At 44.1% G+C, this 15,698-nt stretch overlaps 1 protein-coding gene across 4 annotated transcripts; it reads left to right on the top strand.

Annotated features, from left to right (window-relative positions):
- Positions 1 to 1,927: 1,927 nt before the first annotated feature.
- TICAM2 (TIR domain containing adaptor molecule 2) lies at positions 1,928 to 9,151 on the top strand. 4 transcript variants are annotated; one of them, XM_082191637.1, is made up of 2 exons: positions 1,928 to 2,072; positions 7,928 to 9,151. In XM_082191637.1, exons 1-2 carry the CDS (start codon positions 1,972 to 1,974, stop codon positions 8,661 to 8,663), a joined length of 837 nt encoding a protein of 278 aa, XP_082047763.1. In that variant the 5' UTR covers positions 1,928 to 1,971; the 3' UTR covers positions 8,664 to 9,151. The 4 variants fall into 4 exon arrangements, with proteins under 4 accessions (XP_082047763.1, XP_082047765.1, XP_082047766.1 ...); XM_082191639.1 differs by lacking the exon at positions 1,928 to 2,072 and adding an exon at positions 3,534 to 3,685; XM_082191640.1 differs by lacking the exon at positions 1,928 to 2,072 and adding an exon at positions 3,865 to 3,907.
- Positions 9,152 to 15,698: the final 6,547 nt, after the last annotated feature.

The raw sequence follows: 15,698 nt of genomic DNA, 5'->3' as shown, positions 1-15,698 counted from the left end.
TGGCTGAGACAGGGGTGGGGAAAAGGAATCCTATACTGCAGTTGCCTTGGCGCCAAAGACTCCCCGGTTGTTGATATTTCCCTCTCCTCTCTAGGGCTGAACACATGTTGGATGAGGCCAATCCACTGACGACAACAGCATACAGTGGTACCTCAGGTTAAGTACTTAATTCGTTCTGGAGGTCCGTACTGTTCTTAACCTGAAGCACCACTTTAGCTAATGGGGCCTCCTGCTGCTGCTGTGCCGCCGGAGCCCGATTTCTGTTCTCATCCTGAAGCAAAGTTCTTAACCTGAAGCACTATTTCTGGGTTAGCGGAGTCTGTAACCTGAAGCGTATGTAACCTGAGGTACCACTGTACTTACCTCTAGGATAACTCTGCCCATCCTTCACCCTGAAATGTGACACTATCTATTTATTGTTGTTGTTGAGTCGTTAGTCGGGTCCGACTCTTTGTGACCCCATGGACCAGAGCACGCCAGGCACTCCTGTCTTCCATTGCCTCCCGCAGTTTGTTTATTTATTAGCATGATCCTTAAGACAGATGCTGAACTACGGTACAAATCTGCATATGTTCACTCAGAAGTAAGCCCCACCATGTTTAAACGGGTTTCTTACCTAGCAGGGGTGCTGTGGATTGCAGGGCTCAAGTGTGAATTAGGGCTGTGTAAGGTAAAATGACATCTGTAAAACTGTTGTTGTTCTTGTTACTATTATTACTATTGCTATTATTTTATTAAGAGAATTCCATTTATAAAAAATGAGGGGGGAAAGAAAGTGAGAATAAAAAAGGGAAAAATACATCACTGTACATATGTATATTCTTATTATCATAATACACATATAATTGTCAATAACCTAATATATTCTATGTAAACTCATTCCAAATATTATTGTATTTATCCAAGGGTAAGACCAAGGGTGCCAACTTGAATAAAATTTTGGGGCAGCCCAGGTAAGCCCCGTCCCACATAATCTATCATGGAAATGCCTATCAACTTTTTGGGGCAGCCCCGTCAAATATTTTATTGGGGAGGGTGAAAGGACCTTGGCCCCTAGGAGTTGGCTTCTATGCGTAAGACACACACACACACACACCCAAACACACAAAGTGTGTTTGTTTGTGTGTGTGCATGACTGGAGTAAGACACACACGCGTGCACAAGCATTGTATGTTACACAGTCCTAATTCAAAATAAAAAAATACCTTCCAGTAGCACCTTAAAGACCAACTAAGTTAGTTCTTGGTATGAGCTTTCGCGTGCATGCACACTTCTTCAGATACATTTCGTGTGCATGCACACGAAAGCTCATACCAAGAACTAACTTAGTTGGTCTTTAAGGTGCTACTGGAAGGTATTTTTTTTATTTTGACTATGGCAGACCAACACGGCTACCTATCTGTAACTAGTCCTAATTCACATACTGTTCTTATGTTGACATCAGTCTAAGATGTCGACGGGTCCACCCGAGGGACACGATGGCTCCTTTCTTTGGCCAGCTCCCTCCGGATGGGAAGCTGGCAGAGGGGGTGGCAAGCTCTATTTTGCTGCTTTTGTAGAAAAAGGCGACGGGTTCAAGCTCTGGGTCCGCCCCATCCTTGCCATGCTTCCCCTTTTCTCAGCAGCGGCCGGACGTAAAAGGCGCTGAGACACAACGTCTCCCGGCCACAACTTTCTCAGGGGGAGAGAAGCTGACGTTCCCGGACGCCTCCGCCGCGGGGAGAAGGACCAGGCTCACCTGTTCGACAGGTAAGTGCCGCTTCTCAAGCAGATGCCGCAGGTGAAGCTCCAGAAGTGGCGACCCCCGTTCCTCTCCCTCGCCCCTTGTCCGACACGAAGCCCCTTTGGCAGCCAGACGGCTCCACCCTCCCCAAACCCTCGTTTCAGTGGGCTTTCGCGTGGCGACAAGTCTTCAGTCTTTTGCAGCGTAGGGGAAGAGAAAGAAAAGATTATTGTTTCATCTTAAAAGAGATGATGCTACCAAAATCTAGTTACTGGATTGATAGATCAGATGTCAAGGAAATAAACAACTGTCTGACTTTCAGAAGACATCTGGAAGCAGCCCTATTTAGGTAAGTTTTTAATGTTTGATGTTTTATTCTGTTTTTAATATTCTGCCTGGGGAAGCCCAGCCAGGTGGGTGGGGTATAAATAACAAATTATTAAAACAATTATTATTATACTGGATGCTTCTCTCAGAGCTCCCCCACCCCCCCCACCTCCCCAGTTATTTTATTTGTTCAACACTCCTGTAAAGGCTGAGAGGCTATTATTAGAATTAGAATTTATATACCGCCCTATACCCGGAGATCTCAGGGCGGTTCACAGAATAAAATCAAAATATAAAACCATAAAATACGTAATCAAAATAAAAACAACAACCCAATAATGCCCCCCCCAAACACACACACCATGTTTTAAAAGGGCATAAGATGTAAATCAAATCAACCAAAGGCCTGATTGATAGCTAGAGGTCAGAGCAGCCTAAATCAGTACCCGCATAATTCTGGGAGCGGGAGGGAAAGGGGCATATTTCCTAACAATCTTCCAGTCTGTGGAGGTGGCTTCGAAAAGGGAAAGTGAAGGTATCAAGTTGAAAATGCTGGAAGTAAGAGAGGAGGTGGATCGCAATCTGCTGCTGTCTTCCCTTTGATGTTGGATGCCCCTGGATTTGGACTCACTGGAAATCCAACTTCTTGTTTCTCTCTCAGATTTCTGAAGAACCATATGGCGTGGTGTCTAGATGAATCATACTCAAAAGTAGACCTACTGCAATCAGTTGACTTAATTTATCTCAGCGAGTCTGCTTTGAGTATGGTTTAGTTGGACACACCACCCATTTTCTTTTTAAAACACTGTGCATAATATAAATCGGCCAAGAAGTTTGTAGGATTCATTTCATAGAAGTTGAAAAAATGTTTTTCAACATGGTAAAACTACGGTATTCTACTAGTTAAATAAAAAAAATGTTTTGTCTGCAAAGAACATGAGAGTTTCTAGTTGTGACTTGGATTTCCCCATTGCCTGACTATATTTAAGAGGCAATGTAAGACTTGCTTACTGTAGAGATTTTTTTAGAGGTTAGGGATAAGAGAAAATTGAGTTCTTTTGCTTTTTTAAAAAAGGAAGTGTGGTTGTAGCTGGATATTTTTTCTCTTGGGGTTTTTGTGCTTCTGTTTAATGTTAGTAGATTTGGGGTTTATACAGAGTTTGTATGTGAGTAAAAAATCTTCTCCAAACAGGCACAATAGCAACCCTTGCCATCAAAACATCTCTTCCTTTGCTTTACCTTCCTTTTCCATACATCTAGTTTGAGGAAGAGTTCTGTATCACCCAGAGGGCTGCATACTGCACTCTTCAATTCAAATTGATCTAAAGAAAAACTATTGTTTCACCTGTTCTGATTTGGGGGTCAGGGGAGGGATGTTGGACCAGGGTGACTAGAACATGTTTGAGAACTTAAAACACAATATAACATAGGGGTTTAGGTGTGCCAGGTTTTGTTTTTCATTGAGAGCATACAAGAAGTAATGGGGAAATGTAAATTGTTCATAAAGTGTTGCAACTTAACTCTTGTTGTTTTTCTCCGGGCTGGATTATGTCTTTCCTCTAACCATTCTTTTCTTAACCACCTTGTATCTATTGGTTTGTGGATCAGCTATTAAGAACATTTGCCATCTGCAAGGTAATTTGAGTGAGTTTATTTAGCAGTTTTTAGCCAGGAAGTTAATTAGGTAGAGGGCCCTATGAGACCTCAAGCTGATGCTCAATTCCCAGGTGTCACTGCCTTTCGCTATCTTTGTCTGCTATAAATAAATGAGACTGTTTCTATTCCTTCTTGCCTTTAAAACTGTGGCTGGTTTCCTGCATTGAACTTCACCCGAAAGTCACAGCGAAGCTCACACTGGTATGTCTATAGTGTCATAGAATTGTAGAGTTGGAAGGGGCTCTGAGGATCATTTAGTCCAACCCCATTCAGTGCAGGAATATGCAGCTGTCCCATACAGGGATCAAACCTGCAACCTTGGCATTATCAGCACCACGCTCTAACCAACTGAGCTAAAAAGTGAGCTGTTGAATGAAGCAGATTGAGGAAATAGTATGCAGGTTCTGCAATGGATTTTTTTTATGTCTTGTGTTTACAGCTGAGTTCCTCTATTATGCATGTCCTTTCTGCTGATTCTACTCCTGTGTTGATTATTTCATGTTTATAGGGTTCATAGGGTCAGGGCATATCAACAGTTTTCTACATGCCTGGTTGCATTCACAACCAGGAGTGCAGGAAGTGTTTCTGGGAAAGACAATGACTCCAGATGGACAGGCCACACTTAGTCCTCTGCCTGTCTCTGCTGTTGTGTCTCTGTCCACCGAGAACCTTGAAAATAATAGATGGTGCCAATGGTTGTTTGCTAAGACCAAAGATGACTGGAGAGCTCAGCCATTTCAGCATTCAGCCAAACTGTTTCTAAGTCTTCTACCTCTAGGTGGATTCATTGTACAGTGGTACCTCGGGTTACATACGCTTCAGGTTACATACGCTTCAGGTTACAGACTTCACTAACCCAGAAATATTGCTTCAGGTTAAGAACTTTGCTTCAGGATGAGAACAGAAATTGTGCTCTGGCGGCACGGCAGCAGCAGGAGGCTCCATTAGCTAAAGTGGTGCTTCAGGTTAAGAACAGTTTCAGGTTAAGTACGGACCTCCGGAACGAATTAAGTACTTAACCCGAGGTACCACTGTATTCTGGAATATTGGCTAGACTCACAGAGCAGATTCATTACAAACATTAGACCTGTTGGATGTAGAGCTGAAACATTCAGGCTGGAGGGAACGGAATCTGTGAAAAAACAACCCCATTCCAGCTCCTAAAATCAGGGCTGCCTGGCTGTATCTGAAGTGCCATGAAGAAAGTTGCCTGGTTTATGTCTGCCTGGTAGCCTTTTAATCCTAGTTGTGTGTTAAGTAACATGTGGGAAACACTGATGGGGAATTCCAACCTGTTGTATTATCAAGATATATTCTCTGCACAGTACTAACTGCCATAGCAAAACAGACTGAGCTCAGGCCAGCTTTTGGCTACAGTTTCATGTGTGCATATTAAAGTGCCTATTAATACAGTACTTGCAGTGTACCTGTGCCATAAGGTGGTGCTGTTCCCCAAAAAATAAAACAGCAAAGTCTGCAGTTGCATCTGAGCCAGGTCTGATGAGCATTTTATACAGAAAGGTAACATATTCATCAGATAATCAATCTTGTATGCACAGCTCGTTTTTCACTGCTCATTCCAGGCTTCTTCAGCAAGGGTTGTTATCAAAGCAATGGCTTTACCATTTAAATTTCAACCACTCCTTGAGAACAGAAGAGCCCTGCTATATTACACCACAGTCAGCATTCTGTTCTCACAGTAAGCAACCTGATGGCTATGGGAAACCTATCGGTAGCACATGTGCGCATTAACACTCTCCTGCTCATATTCTCCAGTAACTGGTATTCAGGGCCATGGGACCCAAAGGTAAATGCAGCCATTGGTAGCTGTATCTATGAATTTGCCCACTTGCTGTCCCTCATTCTCACTACCACCTTAAGCTGACCTGAGAGTCAGGGAGGTATCCCCAGTGGCCATGGGTGTAGCCAGGATTTTTGTTAAGGGATGCAGGACTTTTGTTGGGGGGCAGGACTGATGTGATTGGTCAGTTAGTTATTTCTATTGTTTTACTTGAGCGGGGGGGGGGTGGCAGCTGCCCCCCCCCGGCTACATCAAAGTGTTGGTGTTGACCTTTAAAGGCTCGGCCCAGTATACCTGAAGGAGCGTCTCCACCCCCATCGTTCTGCCTGGATGCTGAGGTCCAGTGCCGAGGGCCTTCTGGCAGTTTCCTCCCGGTGAGAATTGAGGTTACAGGGAACCAGGCAGAGGGCCTACTTGGTAGTGGCGCCCACCCTGTGGAACGCCCTCCCATCAGATGTCAAAGAGATAAACAACTACCTGACATTTAAAAGACATCTAAAGGCAGCCCTGTTCAGGGAAGTTTTTAATGTGTGACATTTTGATGTATTTTAAATCTTTGTTGGAAGCCGCCCAGAGTGGCTGGGGAAACCCAGCCAGATGGGCGGGGTACAAATAAATTATTATTATTATTATTATTATTATTATTATTATTATTATTTATTACACCCATGCAAGTGGCAGTGCAGTATACATAAATATAACCAGTTAGGACAGAGCTTTCGAGACTTTTCATGTTGGTGACACACTTTTTAGACATGCACCCTTTCATGACATAGTAACTCAGTTTTACTAGCAAACCGAGGGTTAAACTAACCCCTTATAAGAGTGTTTGCGTGACACACTATAGCCAATATACTAACATGTCATGACACACAGTTTGGAAAGCTCTGAGTTAGGGAAACAAGTGACCCCCCCCCAAAAAAATACATGAGTGGTACTTGCAGCAATAAAACAGCTAGCACATTTGCAAAGCTAAGCAGGGTCCGGTATGGTTTCAAATTGGATGGGAGACCACATATTGAGATTCCTGCATTGCAGGGGTTGGACTAGATGACCCTCGGGGTCTCTTCTTAACAAATCCTTTCCAATTGCACCCTAGGCTCTCTGGATCCTGGCCTGTGGGGGTTTTTTTTGGCACAGTAGTTTCAGAATATTCTTGGTTTTTCTTTTATATTCAGCATAGTGAGCACATCTATGGTTTGCTTATTTGGGGGAGTTGATTGGCTCACATACATCATATACATAGCTGTCAACTTTTCCCTTTTTTAAAAGGGAAATTCCCTTATTCCGAATAGGATTCCTCGCAAGAAAAGGGAAAAGTTGACAGCTATGATCATATATTCAGCGCATTCACACCACTGACAGGGACAAAGACTCTTTAGCATGTGCTATGTAGTCTGAAAGGATGGCTTCCTATTATAGATTCAAGTAAGCAGCTTCTGAGAGCAAAGGATGCCTACATTCCTGGGAGTGCTTTTTTTGGTGTGCACTTGGCACGGACCAGCTACACAGTGTGCCCTGTTAGTTAACCCTTTGGCCACCGCTTGGAAACAGCTGCAGGGGGAGTATTTCAGCAGCCATTTGCTGATGTGCAGAGCTTTAACCACCTGAAGTGTTAGATACCCGTTTCCTTTTCACAGCAAATAGAAATGTTAAAGTACCTAACTAAAAATGGGGAAGTATAAAGGCAGTCTAAAATAGGGGCCTTTCCAGGTTTGTGACATATAATGTTTTTTTTTGAAATTGTGGTGTTTCATTCTGGGCAGCTTACAACACTAATAAAAAAATATTCAGTTAAAAAAACACCCACCCCATAATAAAACCAATTTTAAACAATACAAATCATAACATAGAACAACCCCAAAGGACTGCAGAAAACTAAAAAGTTTATTAATAGTTATGTACATGTGTTCTGTCTTTTTTGGGGAGAAATACCCTGTAAATAGCACCAGAAACTAGCTGGTATCCTGTATTATGTTGTAACAACAACAACAACAACAACAACAACAACAACAACAACAACAACAACAACAAATTAATAATAAGTATTTATTTATACCCCACCCGTCTGGCTGGATTTCCCCAGCTACTCTGGGCAGCTCTGGGCAGCCTTTTATACTTATTATCACAGTCCAGAAGTGTGGCTATTGTAGTTTCTCCAGAGCTCTGCAGTCAACTGTCTGTTCTGTGTATGTATATTAGAGAGGCTCTAAAATCCCCTTTTTTCCTCCTCCTTCCTGCTGCTTCACATGCTTTCGCTGTAATGTACTTTCCAGTCTTGCCTTGAAATACTTCTGCTTCCCCCACCACTGCTGCCCTAGATCCCTTGTGATTTCAGGAATAGCTTTGAATGAATCTTGTGCCATGTTAAAAGACGGAGATCTTTTCCCTTCTGAACTTCTTTTTCGTTTATTCTTTAGACTGGAAAAATTGGGATGCTTCATCATCTTTAGATCCGGGTGTTTTGCTGCAATGGGAAATGGTAACTCCAAAAGAATGTTTCCTTTTTCTCCAAGAAACAGTGTGAAGGACAACCGTGCGAGTCCAGGACAAGAAGGCTTTAAGCAAAAGCCCAAAACGTTTGAACTGTCACTGGGTGAAGAAACCAGTGGCGGTACCAATACTGAAGAAATTCACAGCAGTGACGAAGATGCTGGAGATGTTTTTTACAGGTTTGTTGTTCTTCATGCTGAGGAAGATGTCGAGGAAGCTGCTAGAGTCCAGGACTTGCTACAGAATGAATTCTGCATTAAACCAGGAATCATATTTGCCGAAATGCCTGGTGGGAGGCATCTCTTTGAAAATTTAAACGATGCAGTGAATGGGTCTGCTTGGATAATCATCTTGCTGACTGAAAACTTCTTAAGTGAGCTTTGGTGCGAGTTCCAGTTCTGCACGTGTCTGTTCAGTGCGTTGACCATACCGCACAAAGGATACACCGTCATCCCAATGAGGCCGCGGAATAACCCGCTCCCAAGGGAGAGGACTCCTTTCATCCTCCAGACCATTAACACACTACAGGAAGATAGCCCTGGATTTGCCCAGCAAGTGAAGAACATTTTCCAGGACTCGAGATACAGACAGCAGCAAGCCATATGGCAGTGTGAAAAGAAGAAGGAAGAGGTGCAAAAGCTGCTTGAGTGGCAAACCCATTAAGGCAATTTCTGCGAAAACCCCTTACGCCCCAAATAACTGCTTTTTTCAAATGATCCCCACTGAGTGTTAATCATCCTAACACTTAACTGTGTCTCATGGCAGAAAATTCTCCCTAGCTGTAAGAGCTGACTTCATGGAAGCTTTGCAGAGAGGGTTCATAGATCAGGGGTTACAGAAACTGATCTAGCCCTTGGCATCTCGTTAAATGATCTTTCATAGAGCCAGAAGTAGCGCTGCCTGGGAGGGACACAACCAGTGAGAGCTGACACTACTGGGCTAGATGGTCCAATGGTCTAAACTCCATGGTTCTCAAAGTGGGCAGTACCATCCCCAGGGAGGGGGAGCGGTTACCTGGTGTATGTGCCATGAGATAGGGTGGCTCTGGAGGTGTAAATGACTATGGGATTTTGAGAAGCTGTTATCACTGTTGCACTAATTGAACTAAATAGTTTTCATTGGATTTTCAATAAATGTGCAGTAATTCATTACCGTTTTGAATTCTGTTGTGTTATAATCCTCCTTCGAGGGACGCAGGTGGCGCTGTGGGTTAAACCACAGAGCCTAGGACTTGCCGATCAGAAGGTCAGTGGTTCGAATCCCCGCGACGGGGTGAGCTCCCGTTGCTCAGTCCCTGCTCCTGCCAACCTAGCAGTTTGAAAGCACGTCAAAATGCAAGTAGATAAATAGATACCTCTCCAGCGGGAAGGTAAACAGCGTTTCCATGTGCTGCTCTGGTTCACCGGAAGCGGCTTAGTCACGCTGGCCACATGACACGGAAGCTGTACGCCAGCTTCCTCAGCCAAAGCGAGATGAGCGCCGCAACCCCAGAGTCGGTCATGACTCGACCTAATGGTCAGGGGTCCCTTTACCTTTACTTATAATCCTCCTTCACGGGTCATGCAAACTGCTATTCTGAATAACACTTTTTATAGAGTAGCAGGAACCAGGGATGGTTTTATGGAACCTAGAGGGGCTGTGACCCCAAAAAGGTTGGGGTTCCACGGGTCTAATGCAATGTAAGGCAGCTTTTGCTGGAATTGGACAATTTTTAGAGAGAGAATTGAACATGGATTGAAAGAGGGATTACAGACACTTGTGTGTACACTCATCTTACTTCCATCTTTAGTGAACAGGTTTTGCATTGTTTCAGAAACCTGTTCAACCAGGCACAGCAAGGGGACAAAAAGAAATGTTTGTGTACTTGTGTGTTTACACCAAGAATGAAGAACTTGTTGCCCTCCATGTTGTGGTATTCTCTTTTTCCCCTTATCATTTTTATTAAATCTCCAAAAATATTCCAAAATACTTATCATCATGTAATTAAAACAACAACAACGACATGCAGTTTCTTCTTGACTTCCCACCCCTCCTTTCCTGATTTTTTTTTTACTCCTTCTTGTTAGCTGTTTTACAACACGTAAGTTTTAATTTTCTAAACCCCACCATCGTTAATTCTTTCAATAATCCACTGCTTATATTTCAAATCCTGCCAGTGACTTCATATATGGGTGATAATTTGATAGATAATCCATCAGTGGACTCCACTCCTCCTTAAGCACTCAGTCATTACGTCTTCTTAATTTGGCAGTTAATTTCACCATTTCAGCATAGTCCGTCAGTTTCAGAGGCCATTTCTCCTTAGTTGGCCGTCATCCTTCTTTCCCCTTTTGTGAATATTAAGTTGTGGGATTCTCAAATCCCATTAGCCCTAGCCAGTATGGCCAGTTGTCCGGGATGATAGTGAATGGTAGCTCAACAACATCTAGAGAGTCAGAGGTTGCCCAGTTTGGTGTATACCGTTGGAGAGGATCCTGCTGTCAAACCAGTTGCAACGGTCTGAAAAACTACTGCCAGTCTTTGGCCTTCAAATCAGGTTCGCCGGGGGACTGTATTTGGTTTTCCAGCATCTAAGAAACTTACTGTGGTACCAGATAAGTGTTGGGTTGAAATAACCGACAGACGAGTAGCAAGTGTCATGTGGGAGGCATCTCCCGAGCAAGTCTCGGGGAGTCCCTTTTATTGAATATTACAGCAATTGCCACGTATGTGCTTATTGCTGATTGGTTAACACAAGTACAAAGCAAAGGTTACATATATGCATTAATCACCAATAGATTAAAGGCTGGGAAAGGGAGCACAGAACTAGACAGGCATGAAAACTTCCTAATTAAATTATAACTAGTGATTGGTATAGCAAGACTTAAACAATTACATTCCGATAGATGTGGTCAACTATGCATTAAGAACAGGTCAGAGTATAATGTTTTCATGAACTCAATGTGAACTGAACATTCTGGGATGATGAGGGAATGTCTTAGTGTTAGAACGGTTTGTGCAGCATGTGCAGAAGAAAAGCTTAGAAGCAAAACTTCCCATCATGCCACAGTCATGTGCAGAAGCAAAGCTTCCCTAAGTCTTTCCTGCTAAAGTCTAAGTCTTTCCTGCTAAGTCTTTCCTGTCCAAACTCAGCTCAAAGTGCCATGTTCTCTGTTAGGCCACATTTTAATTTTTGCACTGTAAACTACTTCAACTGCAACAGAGCAGAGTCTCTCGTGTTGTGCCTGCCATTCAAACCAAATAACAAACAAGCTGGAGATGACAAAGTTGCCTGGCCCTTGCCCAGTAACGGTGCTTGTCTCCAACATCCAAGGCACAGATACTGGACCATAAATCAGTATGATGCTTCAGCAGCTGTCTTGGTTCCTTCAGTCATTCCAGATCTTTCTTTTTTGATGTGTTTATACAGCTCGGATTCATGAAAAAAGGCTTCTCAGCAGAGAGCTTCCATCAATTGGCCTCATTCCCATCAAACCACAAAATGGCGTGTTGCAACATGTCATGAACCGCATGAACAACTGTGGTCTCCAAAGAGTTAGTGCCAGTTGCTCCAGGCTTTTTCATTACGTGACTGGCAGACTAACTTCTACAACCCTCTTTACATACGTTAGCAGATAGCTTCTCTCGTTCTGTGGCACCTCTATTCTCCTGTGTGATGGTTGGTTGAAAACAAAAGTTAAAATTAGGGTGACCAGATGCAAAGAAGGGCAGGGCTCCTGTGCTTTAACAATTAGGTAGAACAGGGAATTTCAGCAGGTTCAACCGGTTAGGCAAAAACCGCACTGGCTCAGATTCCATCTCCTACGTGACAGCCTTCTCCTTTCCATATGGATGCCCTAGTGCAACAGTGACAGACCTGGAAAAATATCCCCCAATGCTAACTTCCGGTCCTGGTACTGCAGGTAAGAGCAGAACCATCATATCATCTTGCCTCCCACTCCCACCTCAGAGAGCCACTCCAGGAGGACACCATAGCTGATGGTGTCAAAAGCTGCTGAGATAGTACTTTGTCAGGGCAACCAAGCCATTTAGGTGTCAAAACCCCATTGAAATGGATCTATGTAATTAGTCTCATCATAACACACCTAAAGTTGAGCAGTCATCACCCTTTCCATCACCTTACCCCCAAAGCGGACATTAGCTATTGAGCAGTCGTTTTTTAATACCTCAGGGTCCAGGGATGGCCCCTTGTGAGAGGGCACTAACAACTCTGCCATTGGCATCTTCCACAAAGAGGCGTTTACCACTCCCCATACCAACTCCCCCCAGTCACTGCCCAGCTAGCTCTCATAAGTCATATGGGCATGGCTCCAGAGTAACGTGGGATGAACAGATGATGATGATGATGATTCACTGTCTGGGTTGCCCCAGCCACTCTGGATGGCTTCCAAATGATATAAAAACATAATAAAACATCAAACATTAAAACCTTCCCAATACAGGGCTGCCTTCAGATGTCATCTAAAAGTTGTATAGTTCTTTATCTTCTTGACATCTGATAGGCGGGCGTTCCACAAGGCAGGTGCCACAACCAAGAAGGCCCTCTGCCTGGTTCCTGTCACTTCACTTCTCACAGTGAGGGAACCGCCAGAGGGCCCTTGGAGCTGGAGCTTAGTGTCCTGGCTGAACTATGGGTGTGGAGACGCTCTTTCAGGTATACTGGGCCGAGGCCATTTAAGGCTTTAAAGGTCAGTGTCAGGGAACTGACATCAGAGCGAGAGGCGAAGGGGAGGCTCACAGATTCTGCTGGCGAAGGACCCAGCAGCAGGGGGAGAAACAACTCAGAAGAGGGGGAAGCTAATCAGCGCAACACCAGGGAGAAAGGGGGGCAGATGGGGGAATCGGAGGGAATGCTCCAGGACTCTTCACTGGACATCAGTGAGGAGAGCCCAGGTCCTCCGCTGCCCACACCCTCCCTGCGCAGAAGACTCCCGTGCAGTGAGAGGAGGAGGAGACTGGGTGTCAAACAACTTTTATGTTGGAAGAGGTTCAAGAAACGCCCACTGATGGAAAACTGCCAGCGACTGAGGCAGCCGCGATGAGCGAGGGCTGTGCAGTCAGAAAGGTTTAACAAAGCAAATTAGCCTAGAGAGGCACCAGTTTACGCACGAGTAACTCATAGCCATTACAGTCAGCACCAACACTTTGAATTGTGCTCGGAAACGTACTGGGTGACTTGTCAATATACTTGAGTTGCAACAACTGAAGCCAATCTCATATAATCGTAACAGGCGTGGCCCTGGACATTTCCGCTCATCTTTCAGCCTCAATAGCATCGGGTTTGGAGTGAATATGAGTAACTTTCTTCTCAAAGTGCCTTGCAAATTCGTCACAGTTGGCCCCAGAGGGTTCTGTTGACCCTGAAGAAGGACTGGCATCAGCCAACCTCTTCACAACCCTACAAAACTCAATGAGTTGGCTACTTAAAGATGCTGTGGTTGGCAGAGAAGTGAGCTCTCTTTGCTGTCAGCACTGTCAACTGGTAGCGGGGCTCAGTCACTCTGGCAGCTGCCCCAGGGTGCCAGGTGCTTGCAAAGGCCATGGCACTGTGCTGCCCTGGAAGCCAAAGTTTGAAATTCTATCACTGTGCTCTTGGGCAGTTGTTAGTTTGCACAGGCTCTACAGTTCAAGTGCAATGTTGCAGTGCAAGACCATTGGCTAGTAGTTGTCCTTTTTTATCCTTCCTTTGTTTGTACCAGGCTGTGCTTAACACTATGTGGAATGTTACACTTTGATACTTGCATTGCTCTATTTATTTTAGGAGAATTAACACCCCCTTTCCTCCTCCACCATGCTAAAGAAGTGCTAATCTGATGTGATCTCCATCACATCTGAAGTCAGGAAAGCATATGATAAAAATAGTAAAAAATCTCAGCAGCAAAGTAGTTATTCCATATCAGAACACTGAAAGCCTCGGTCTATAAAGCAGTTTATAAATATAATTCAGAGGGTGTGTTGATACGTGGCAGACTGGTTATATATCATGATGCTTAAGTGTACTGAATGTGTTTTTCTAGAGGACTGATGCAGCTTGTCAGATTATATACATACATACAATACAAGTTGAAGGCCACCACAGTCCATAAATAGAGAGTACACAATGTTTAGCATATGCATCAATGAATATACAGGAAGATTGGCTTCAGAACTCCCCCTGCAAGGAACTATCTCCACTGCAAATATGGGGAATATAAGATACAAAACACTCCACTGAATTTTTTGTATGCTGAGCATTATTATTATTTTAGCTGCTGTAGCTAATTTTGCAACTCTCCTTTAAAAGATGTAAAAGGAATAACATTCAAACTTGTACAGTTATATAAAACCCAAGGACAATGCTCTCTGTGTGTGTCAGTAGAAATTTAAAAATTGCAGCTTGAATTTACTCAAGGAAAAGGAAAAGAAACCCATTAGGGGAGAGGGGCTATTTTGTAAAGGTAAAAAATAGCTAAAGGACCCCTGGACAGTTAAGTCCAGTCAAAGACAACTATGGGGTTGTGGCACTCATCTCGCTTTCAGGCTGAGGGAGCCGGCGTTTGCACACAGACCAGCATGACTAAACCACTTCTGGCATAACGGGACACTGTAACGGAAACCAGAGCATACGGAAACACTGTTTACTTTCCTGTTGCAGTGGTACCTATTTATTTACTTGTGCTGGTATGCTTTCGAACTGCTAGGTTGGCAGAAGCTGGGGCAGAGCAATGGGAGCTCACCCCGTCATGTGGATTCAAACCGCCGACCTTCTGATTGGCAAGCCCAAGAGGCTGAGTGGTTTAGACCACAGCGCCACCTGCGTCCCTGGCTTGTAGAGACATATTGGCACTATAGAAGTGCTGTACTGATGATGGTTCTGTGTGCACAGAATCATAGATTCATAGAATCACAAAACTGGAGAGTTGGAAGGTAACCTTAGGATCATCTAGTCCAACCCCCTGCAATGCAGGAATATGCAGCTGCATGTTTGCTTTCTATCCGCTCAACCCACACATTTTTGGATTAGCAGCTTGATTACAAAATGACTTGTCTCCAATGATGCTGAACGAGGGGCGGGAAGTGTGAAGGACCACAGGATTTGCTCAGATGACTCCACTGATGCACACATCTGCTGATGGAGTGGATCAGTGCTCAGCAGCCCCACCCCACCATGTCACACACCTGGCCCCTAAGAAGAGTTTGGATTTGATATCCCACTTTATCACTACCGTAAGGAGTCTCAAAGCGGCTAACCATCTCCTTTTCCCTTCCTCCCCCACAACAAACACTCTGTGAGGTGAGTGGGGCTGAGAGACTTCAGAGAAGTGTGACTAGTCCAAGGTCACCCAGCAGCTGCATGTGGAGGAGTGGGGAAGCGAACCCGGTTCACCAGATTACGAGTCTACCGCTCTTAACCACTACACCACACTGGCTCTCCAGATATGGACTGTTTGAAGTTTGAAACTGGAGTCTACATGCGTAAAGCCTGTACGCACATAGGCTCTTCATTCAATTAGAAATCCTGCTTTCTCTAAATAGTAGTATGCCTGGGTATTTCAGCTTTGCTGTTGTTTTATTTCAGCATGTACTGCGACCAAATATACCTTTCCCAGAATTGCAGAACAAGAGGAATTTGTTTATGTGAGGCTCCTGGGAACCAAAGAAAAAGAGTGTGTTTCAAGTTCTTTCTTCAGGGAATAGAGCTTTGCTGGAAAAGGGGGT

Source organism: Podarcis vaucheri (assembly GCF_965113315.1).
Source record: "Podarcis vaucheri genome assembly, chromosome: 11".
Lineage (NCBI taxonomy): Eukaryota > Metazoa > Chordata > Lepidosauria > Squamata > Lacertidae > Podarcis > Podarcis vaucheri.
The sequence above is the reverse complement of the archived record's forward strand: the minus strand, read 5'-3'. Positions and strand labels throughout refer to the sequence as shown.

Excerpts from the sequence above, each read along its gene's own strand:
- TICAM2 (XM_082191637.1), top strand. The coding sequence starts at position 1,972 with ATGATGCTACCAAAATCTAGTTACTGGATTGATAGATCAGATGTCAAG. Across the intron at positions 2,073-7,927 it reads CTGGAAGCAGCCCTATTTAG|ACTGGAAAAATTGGGATGCT; the intron begins GTAAGTTTTTAA and ends TTTATTCTTTAG.